The sequence below is a fragment of the Ascidia mentula genome, chromosome 1, assembly GCF_947561715.1.
Source record: "Ascidia mentula chromosome 1, kaAscMent1.1, whole genome shotgun sequence".
Lineage (NCBI taxonomy): Eukaryota > Metazoa > Chordata > Ascidiacea > Phlebobranchia > Ascidiidae > Ascidia > Ascidia mentula.
This window is the reverse complement of record NC_138566.1, coordinates 23,715,720-23,725,906: the sequence shown is the minus strand read 5'-3', so window position 1 is coordinate 23,725,906 and position 10,187 is coordinate 23,715,720. Positions and strand designations below refer to the sequence as shown.

At 39.5% G+C, this 10,187-nt stretch overlaps 1 protein-coding gene across 1 annotated transcript; it reads right to left on the bottom strand.

Annotated features, from left to right (window-relative positions):
- Positions 1 to 347: 347 nt before the first annotated feature.
- LOC145914073 (alpha-1,6-mannosylglycoprotein 6-beta-N-acetylglucosaminyltransferase A-like) lies at positions 348 to 9,953 on the bottom strand. The gene is made up of 17 exons (XM_083001854.1): positions 9,455 to 9,953; positions 9,317 to 9,391; positions 9,115 to 9,234; positions 8,701 to 8,777; positions 8,256 to 8,423; positions 7,789 to 7,947; positions 7,374 to 7,543; positions 6,954 to 7,088; positions 6,374 to 6,507; positions 5,101 to 5,219; positions 4,674 to 4,829; positions 4,323 to 4,454; positions 3,962 to 4,019; positions 2,420 to 2,502; positions 1,971 to 2,096; positions 1,231 to 1,421; positions 348 to 1,170 (listed from the first exon to the last, which is right to left on the bottom strand). The coding sequence occupies exons 1-17, from the start codon at positions 9,600 to 9,602 to the stop codon at positions 1,041 to 1,043; spliced, it is 2,181 nt and encodes a 726-aa protein (XP_082857980.1). The 5' UTR covers positions 9,603 to 9,953; the 3' UTR covers positions 348 to 1,040.
- Positions 9,954 to 10,187: the final 234 nt, after the last annotated feature.

Genomic DNA, 10,187 nt, shown 5'->3' with positions numbered 1-10,187 from the left:
TCCCGTATTCCATCTTTCCGGGAGTTTATGTTTGAGAAAGCTACATACGTAATCGGCTGGAAACTTTCATATGCAAATACTGTTACGAGTCCACTGTCTGTCTCTCACACTATCACATATCACGTAACTTTCTGGCTATTTCTACATTTGATTATATTCTAGTAATTCTATTCTGTTGCATTTTGTTGTTCTAAATTTCCGTTGTTTTTGGTGGTCGCTTCAGGTTTCGCTTTTTTGTGTTAAAGTAAAAACGTGCCATATACTATAGATGGAATTGTATCATTCTTATGAAAAACACACTATGACTCCTTGGTAACCGGACAATAGAGTTGTATTGTGAATAACAGTGTTTTTGAACAATGTTGTTGCACACGGCAGCATGGGGTATTTCATACAACGTCATCACTGGATTTCAATTGAAAACAAACAAAAAATATTTGACAACAGAAAATGGAGAGAAAGACAATTTGCATAAAGATTGATGCAAATAAATCGCTCAATCGCACCAAAACGTGTAAAATTATTCGGTTGAAAACATCGTATTTTTCAAAATAATTGTAAAACGCATCAACAAAAATAAACAAAACAAACAATAAAACCAAAACAATGCTTTGTGAGGAGCTCACACATAGCAGCAGGAAACAACTGAAGCGTTGTCAGTCTGCAGGACTTTTGGTTTTATGTCGGAAGAGATTTTGCACAACATGTATAATATCATGTTGGATAAAAAAATAAGCCACTGTTATGAACTTATCATTTTCATTTTACTAGAATTATAGTTGCTTTTCCTCTGTTGGAAATTTTGGTCACGCAATTTATCTCTACATACAAAACAATGCTGTAATAAATAAAAATCTCTGTGCATTTGATAAACTTGTAAAGTTAGTAAAGGACAAAGACTATACTGTGTAGCAAAAACAGTGGACATGGCTATGTTTCGTCTAAACATTGACCTTGTAGCATAATACAATATTGCAATAAGCACCGATGTTTTGCTGAATACTTGAACATATGCGCAGATAAATAACAGCAGGATTATCCTAGTCCAACGTGCAGTACTTGCATAATTCCACCTGTCCGTGCACATAGTCGCGACAAGGGCACAGGCGCTGGGCGTTTTGTTGGTGGCCAGCACAACTAAAAATCTGGCTATTACTCTGCCTATAGCACCTGTAAAGTATAGATACCTTAAGAATTACGCTAAGAAGTCTTTACACAATGTAAACCTACATGTGGTCTTTGTGTGCGGGGTACGCACTGTCCTCGTCTCTGTCATTCGGCAAAAAGATTTTTTCGCATGAAATCGAAAGTTTGTCAAACATTTCCACCTTGTTGACCTCAAAAAAGAAAGTTGGTTCGCAGACGAGGTGGCTCGAAGTGCAAGCTTCACTGCAGGACTCCGATTTGTTGCTTACGATCACCTAAACAATGGCGTGGAGTTTTGATAAGACGTCATAAACCGTACGTTTTAACACCTTTCCTCAATGCATTGAATCTTAACCTTTTTTATGGTCGACGCCCCTTTAAAATCACCCATCATTTCTTGCAACCCATTTTGACACGGGAGTAACGAAATATTTATTCTGCCAACTATTTTGATTCAGCATCTACGCACCTCCCCAGAAAGATATCTCGCAACCCTTGTCATAATGTGATGGTTACTCCGGACAATATACAGCTGTAGCCGGGGCCACAATACTGTCAGCGCCCAATACTATAACGTTTTATGCAAGAGGGTTTTCGTGGACAGCTACAGGAAACATATTAAAGCAGTTAAAAATCTAATTGCTTGCGCCCAGCCGCAGTGTACCGTGTTTTCCGCTTAATTATTGTGCTGTCAGAAACATGTCATACCATGCCTTCCGCCTTTTGTGCAATACAGTCTAATGTGGTACGCAACCATAAAAAGGTTGGGAATCACTGGTCTAAGTATTCCCCAAATGTCTACACATACAATCTATGCCACCAACCTGCATGGCTAATTGAGGAGGCCAGAAGACTGGGCCCTTTTTGCAGAAGTCTTGAATTTCGACATGGTGGGCGACCCTCTCGATCATTCCTAACCATGTGAATTCGTGCGGAACGTACGGTGCTACCTACGTGGTTCAATATATAAAAAAAATTAATTTCCATAAAATGTTATGCGGAACAATTTTTTGTTTAATGTTTGTGGCTGTGATGCAAAAATAACAGAAAATGTGTTTGAGTCCAACCATTTATACTGTATATCCATTAGAATACGACTCTGCAATTTTATTATCAGTACCTATGTGAAGAAACATCAATACACACTCGATTTTGTCAACAACAAAATTATGAATCAACCGCCCACAGACTTTTTTGTTGTTTAAAATTTAAAATTGTGAACCGCACAAGTACAAACATACAATGAAGTTTAATGTCTCATATATTCGACTACCTGTGGGGAGGAAAGGATATCCTTCAACGTCTCGTTCAACGAATTCAGGTCTCGCATGTCAACAGTTCTGACGTGGGGAGAGCCTGCATAATCGTAAACGACATTCCGTCAAAACGATCAATGCACCACATTACCGTTGGGTGATGGATTTTGCAGCTGCATGTGTAATGTTTATCAAAGGTAGTAAATAGCTTTGCAGGCCAAAACAGGTTCGGCATGTCAGCAATATTTCCTTGCTTACGATTGACATGCCATGTGTGGCTTAAACTAACAATGTTGCACAGTCGAGTCTATTGCTACTGGGCACAGCATGTAACCCCCAATCCACCCTTAATAATTACAGTCAAAGGGATAATTATGACGGCGCGCCTTAAAGAAGTCATGTTCCACAATTTTATTTAATTTTCGCACCACAAATCGGGCTCAATGATCCCCTTGGCGCCTTATCAAATGTTTTGACTTACTGCAGGCATATAGTTAAGGGTATACTAAGAAGCGGGCTATATAAAGGGTGCTACATTTAAAACATATTTGCTATTTAAACCCTGACGGAAAAACTTCACGTGATACAACGAACAAATTTTATCCAACTACATTTTAGTTGCATCATCGGACTTAATCTGACACTTTTTTAGTACGTGTGCTTTTCGCTGACATTTGCGTCCATATTTTTTGCCAGTTTTAGTACAAGCCCGCGTAAACTTGGGTGTAGAGCTGTTGCATTATGGGCGTACTTATGATGTATGGCCTATTTCCTGTACACAGAATGCCGTGGAGAGGATTCCTTTGATATCCGATTATAACAAAGTGTAATAGGAGGAACAGAATGGGGATCAGCGCGCGTTTCAGTTCATCGCGATGACCTGGCTGTTTTTTAGCTTTTAACGACCACTGTTTCTGCGTCAGATCGCATGTCCTTAGAATTCGACACAAGCCCGTATGACAGTCCTATAAATAATGTAAGTGGCGCTTTAATTATGCATGCGTGATCAAAATGATTACTCTTTCTTCCAGCGCCACAAAAACCCAGCGCATTATAAACTGACGCTTATGTATTCAGACACGACGCTGGATTGACAAGCGTTTAAGTTGCGTGAAAAGCGATCCAATCCCCCAACCCCTTACTTATGCGCATCCCCGGCGTTTCATTGAAATCTGAACAGCCGCCGTTTTAGTTTACATGAGAATTGAGTTTCCGAAAGTCAACTCCGATGAACAAAAGTGTTGATTTTTTCAATGTTCACCAACCAAGTGTCCACCATGCGAAGAGTCCAAGTATTAACTTACACAAAAAAAAACGCCATGAGAAAAGTATATATAACGCACGAGTTCAAACAATTCCTGCAAGTAATCCTAAGTCGTTTGTTAGACGTTGTTCAGGATATATATTTCGCCTGCGTTTACAGACATCATCGCTATCGCTTATTCAAATCAATTTAACACATGAGTTAATACTGATTCACATGAAAAAAACTGCTCAATCATTCTCGTATTCAGAAGTTGTTCAGTAGGAGATTCATCAAAACCAATTTTCTGACTTACCGATGAACGTGTCTGCATAGGGGTGTTGGGATGAAGGTCGTCGACTGGTCGGTTTGCCCTGTAAAAACGAACAACGATATAACCGCATTCTTCAAATCGTCGCAAACTTCCCAGCAAGTGATACGCAACGGCGCCAATCAAGCGAGACGCAACGGCGCCGAGATAATATGTAAGGCCGGGTACAAACTCACGCTTTGCGCAGGCGGATTCTTTGTTTGTTTCAATATCCTGAGCGTACGCCCGCACGCCGGCGTATAATGAAACAAACAAAGAATCCGCCGGCGCAAAGCGTGAGTGTGGACCCGGCCTAAGGATTACCAAATCCAATCCATCTGTGATAAAATATAATAACGTCACATGCCTTGTAAAATTCTGCTGCGGCCGCGGCTTCTTGGGAAGATTTGGAGAAAATGGGATTTAGAAAAACGGCGCCGTTCGCAATCGCTTCGAGGGGTGCTGGTCCTTCGTAGGGGAAACCCATGCCGACGAATACCTGGGAGAATCAAGTAGAAGACAATTGATAGGAAGGTAGATCACAACAATTTCACATCAGTCGAAGAGTCGTTGGAATTTTTGCATTCGAGATAATTTGATTATGTTGCTAAAGACAACATCGTAAATGCTGCGTGGTTGCATCATAAAGAACCACACGCCCGCCATTCGATATTTGATGGCAAAAACTCGCCGTTTCAAGTGTCCGAAACACTTATACCTTGGTTTTGCGGAGAAGGGCTTGGAGTTGGTCCCCAGGCAGCACGCCGTGGTTGATGACGTAGGATGGGACGTTATCCAGGCCTTTGGAAGTGTCGACGGTGCCGTGGACTTCCAAAGAGGAATTGTGAATGGCATCGATAAAAGCGGACTTACCCTGCAAAAAGATCCAAGGTAGTTGATCAGTTTATAAAGCTCGTTTTTTGAGTTTCAGATGTTTTTAGTCAAAAAATCTTCGACCATATCCACTCTTTCACCTCCTTCCAAGTAAATTAACTTTCAACTGAACTTTATTTTAGTTCTGTCAGCTACAATTGTTCTTTACAAACTGCTATGACATCAAACTCAGCTATTGGCCTACATGTAAACAAACTATGGGGCAACCAGCAGTCACACTTTGATGGACGAGTTAACAACGCATAACATACCTTCCAAAACTTGTCGACTTTCCCGTAAACGAGTGCAATGTTTTCCTTTTCGAGTTTCGTTTCAGGATTCAATTGTTGCTCAATCACAAAACCAAGAAACGTGTTGTCGGGCGTATGGGCTGAAAATAATGGGCAGATTATTTTTCGATATCGGAAATTGTGGGGAAGAATTTAAAAACGTATCGGAACTTACAACGAAAACATCCAAAAAACCGGCTATTAGACAAAAAGCTTCTGGAAATGGATTCTATCAATGCTATATTGTACTTATTATATTATATATAGATTTCGTTACTCCGGATACACAGCTAAACAGCCATGCTTGACTCTGTTTTTTATTCTTTGTTAATGAAGTTTGTTAATCATCAACCAATGAAGCGTCTATATGCTGAACTGAATGTGTTTTTTCCATCTCACACCAACTTGATTTGCGTTCAAGGCGCGCGCCGGGACTTTTGTCAATTGATTCGTATTGAACTGGTAAATATTTGCCGAAGAAAATCACATGTGATTCTAGATCAACTAGTTTTCCTTTTTGGACTTGGGCACTGTGTGTAATATTCTATAACACACCCATTTTAAAGGAAGACATGTGTATTTTTTTGGTGAAAATACTGCGTATTCACAGCGAAGTCTTAAAGTACTGCATACTTACAGCTAACCAGCAAACAGAAGTCACAATGACTATATGTGTAATATTATATACTAACATACAGGTATACTTATGGGCAGCGTTCAAACAATGTCAACAGCTTCAATTGCAAATATATGTAACGTCACCACTCATTCCATCCGGAAAGGAAGTGACGACACATAATACCCACCCATTGTCACAAAACAACGCCGTTGTCAAGATGCCTTTATGAATAGTGCATATTGAAACTATAACCAATGACAATCGTTTGCTAATAGATTTAGCATTTTCTCTAATATATTCTTGCAAAATTTTGTCATGTAGAAATCCGTGACATTGACATTCCCAACCGATGATCAATTTGTTTTTCAACATGGACGGGTGGAACAAACAACACACAAACGGCCAAGGAGTGTGCAGAGGTTCTTATCTTTTTCAAAATGCCCAAAAACTATCTTGTGATCCCGAAACTGTTACGTTAATGTGAAAACTATAGGACTGACCAATTCGCTTGGACTACAAATAAAATAGCCATGCAAAAGTAATAATATATTCTGGAGACAAAAAAAGTCTGTGGCGCCCGAGGTGCACGAAACGCCCAGTCCAATTGCTCTCATCAATAGAGCTTAAAAAACTTACGGAACATGGTGTTAAATTGTTTGGGATGCATATCCCATTTCCCCCACGTCGACTTCAGCCCTTTGCGTGTAGCGTAGCGATTGTCGTTAAATTCGGGTTCGGTTCCGAAACTATCCACGGATCTGAGTTTGCATCTGTTGGTAAAACACAAAACGGTTGACTGCACACAAGTTACTGTTTCTTTTAACAGTATTTTTCATTGAGCTGAAGATGTTGAGAGTTTCCTCGCCTCGATGGCAGGCAGAGGCTGGTTTGTTCTAAATTGAATATTGCCACGCTTGGCTTCTTAAACTACGGGTCGGAACTATGGCTTCTGCAGGGGTATTTCAGTAACACTTCACTGAGGGGGAACAGAAAATTGTGTTTTTGATGGGCGGAATGGAAAGTTCGTATTATGGCAGTATTGCATAGAAATTTCTCTTGTTGAATGGCAGACGAAACGTCGTACGTTAATTTTTGCCAAAAGAGCATTCCTGTTTAAATTGTAGAAATTTCTCTTATAAATGTGATGCAAGCTCAACAGATTCGTTTAAAATTTCCAAAATCTAACTTCGTTTCGGTTTAAACGTCAAATACTCACTGTATCAGGTGGAATTTCTTTTTGGCGACTTTTCTGAGCATTTGCATCCCTCTAATGTCGATGTACACCAAGTCAAAGGGAAATCCCCTCAAAGGACAGTTGTTGCTGGCGCCGTTAATATAAGGCTCGAACGTTCTGCGTGTGAAATTTAATGTAACGTTTCACCGCGCGAGATAATACACTGATATCGGGCAAAAATTAGAAAAATTTACAGTATTGCAAAAATAACGTAGAAATAAATACGGTTGCTAAACGCAAATTATTGTCTTGTAATTTCCGCCCGATTTAAATTAATACGGTTGCCCATTTGTCACATGACATTAAATAATCCAATCGGGTTAGGAAGTAAACAAGATATTACTCAGACAACACAGCTGGAAGTGATAAACTTTTAGCATTCTTAAGCATTGTGCCCCTAACCTTTTTAAATCTTGCGTCGACATGGTGATGGATAAATCGTGCCCCATGACATAGAGTGATGCCATAAGATCGGACCACTGTACCAGCTCACCGAGGGGCCCTCCACTGAATGCGTTCTCGCCTATTTTCCATCCGCTTTCGTCACTAAGCAGCCCCATATGTAGCAGAATCTATTGAATAAGATAAGTCGGTTTCGAGGTAAAAGACGGGAAGCGATGACATGTGATGCAGAAACGCTGATTTTTGAACGACAAGCATATATGAATCGTGAACCGTTTGCACTTAACTCACACAGTATAGGTCTATAGAAATGCCAATAGCCGTCTATAATGGAAATTCGGAGCATGCAAAAGCAGAACCGAGAAATTCGAAATTATATATTTTAAGACTGAAGTTGGCTGCTGGTAAACCGAACCTTTTTCTTTTTCCATTTGGTTTTGTACTTGGCGGCGAATGCTTCTCCCGCTTTAAGCCATTTAGTTTCCATTCTCTCAATTCGCATACGAATCCACCTGTATTTCATCGCGTCGCCCAGCATTTCATACAGGGCTCTCAAGCTGTTTCGTAATTCAGCCTGAAGCACGGTACACAATAATACGTGAGTTAAACGATGAGCTTTACTTTTCTATTGGCATTGAAACAGGACTGCCTCCTACGATTAGAACCCTATATAATGGAGACTGAAACGCTGCAGGTTAACTGGTACTGAGGTACGTTCACTGTGATCCTGCTATAACCTAGTTAATTGTAAATGTTGAGTGTTCAATGCTGTTTGGCATTTGGGTAACAACGGGCAGAGATACAAGTACTCTCTACACAATAAGAAAAAACAAACAAATTACAGATATTGAAGACGAAAAGGGAAAATTCGGCAAATCGCACCGTATCTAGGTTCTCCGTGTGTTTGGCGGTCACACTAGCGTTCCCACTTGTTAGTAAAGGCGGACACCAGCGTTCCACCTCGCTCAGGTACTTGTATATAGAACAATCACTTCCGTCTACGCCCCAATCGCTGTAGCACCCGTCTGACTTCCACATATCCTTCATCCACTGAAACGACATTTCCAGTATTACCGAAATCTTGAAATCATTTTAAGTCGATCTTCTGACCACGTGACCTTTCAGTTAAACTAATGTTCCCTTAGAAAAATAGTTTTAAAAAACCCCACGCCCACAACCCATTGCTTTTGAGGTCAAAAGTAATTATACAAAACCAAGGACATTAGTTTGGGGTAAAAATAATTAACGATGTTATAGAATTGTGGTACTAGGCAGTAAGATCAGTTGTGAACAGGAAAAACTTATACTTTTTCTGATGGGTATGTACCTTCAATTTTGTTTCACAATATCCATACCCATCCAAATTTGGAAAGGGACAGTCTGATAATGGAGTTACTTGATTTTCTGTGTAAAAAATGTTAGAATTTGCGTTGGTTACATGCAGAAAGTAATTTTGCCACAGTTGTACCAGAATATAAGGAATACAAACAGTTGCACACTTTTTTACATCCCTTATAAAAATGTGGATTTACATGGCATACAAAAGTGGTTTCCATAATCACACACATTCGGCTATGAAGGTAAGGCCATAGCAAATGTACACAAAACTTCCCTTTAATTTACATTTACCAGTGTTTTTATGCATTCAGGTTCAATAAAATGCAAATGCTATGTAACAGTGTCCTTGATATTCAGGCTGCACCTGGATGGTAAAAATGGTCATTTTGAGATTTAATTATACCTTCTTCTATGTTTTTTTCATGAGAAACAGGTTTCATTTCAAGTTGCTTTAATTTTTCTTCCAAAACAGAAATGCGATTTCGAAGGTTTTCAATTGTTTTCATGTAGGGCTGCACTAACCCTGCAAACAAAAACAAATTTCTGGTCATCACACATGAAAAACACTAGTATTTTGCTCTTAAAAATGTATTTTTTGTAAATACCATTTTCAGATTCCAAAGTAATATCACTGGAGTTGTTCGAAAATCTTTCTAACCCTTTCTTGTGTATTCCAGTACCTTTGGCAAGAATTGTGTATGTCAGTGTTACTGCAGCCAAAATGTTCTACCACAGAAACTTACCTCTTTCGGGCTGGTTTTTAGAGGTCAAATTGGCCACAGATAGCAATGTTAAAGTGATTGATAAAGTACCAGCAACACATAGAATAACCTTAAGTGGGAAAATCTGCACCCGCTGACCAAATGGCCGAATAACCATTGATCCCCACATACAGGTAATTCTTGTGTGCTAAACCAAGGAACTATATTTAGGTTTTTGTTGTTAAAGCTATATACATGGATGTGTGCACCATTTTAATTTTCTGATAAAGGTATATTTATCTGATTGCAAATAGAAAATCAAACAGTAACAAGGGCACTCAAAGAAATATATTTTTTGTATGCTTAGATGCTGTGCAAACTGGGAGTATTCCGGTACTGCTCAACAAACATCCAGCCAACTTAAAAATAAGCTACAAAGTAGAAAACACCTGGCTTAAAAGTGGCAACTACATTTTAATGCACACTAATTCCAGCCGCATTTACTTTAAAGCAGTTATTAAACCACAAAGTGTCTTCACAACAGTTCAGTACTACCATAACAGCCAGCAACGTGCAATACTGTATCTACAACTGCTTTACTGAACGAAAAAAGCGAACCACAAACCTTTTTTGCAGAGCTAGCTTCCCGGTGGTTTCCCTATGTGGATTTAAGTTTATCAATTACAGCAATGATTCCTAACCTGGGGTCTACTTGTAACGTTCAGGGGTGCCTCCAGCTTTAATTTATATGCACTTCAGTAATTTTGGTGCCGTT

Bases quoted from the DNA above. Each gene is read 5' to 3' on its own strand.
- LOC145914073 (XM_083001854.1), bottom strand. From the start codon at position 9,602: ATGTGGGGATCAATGGTTATTCGGCCATTTGGTCAGCGGGTGCAGATT. The intron at 7,544-7,788 runs GTTCGGTTTACC...CTTATTCAATAG, and splicing joins CCAAATGGAAAAAGAAAAAG to ATTCTGCTACATATGGGGCT. The intron at 2,503-3,961 runs GTAAGTCAGAAA...ACGATTATGCAG, and splicing joins CTATGCAGACACGTTCATCG to GCTCTCCCCACGTCAGAACT.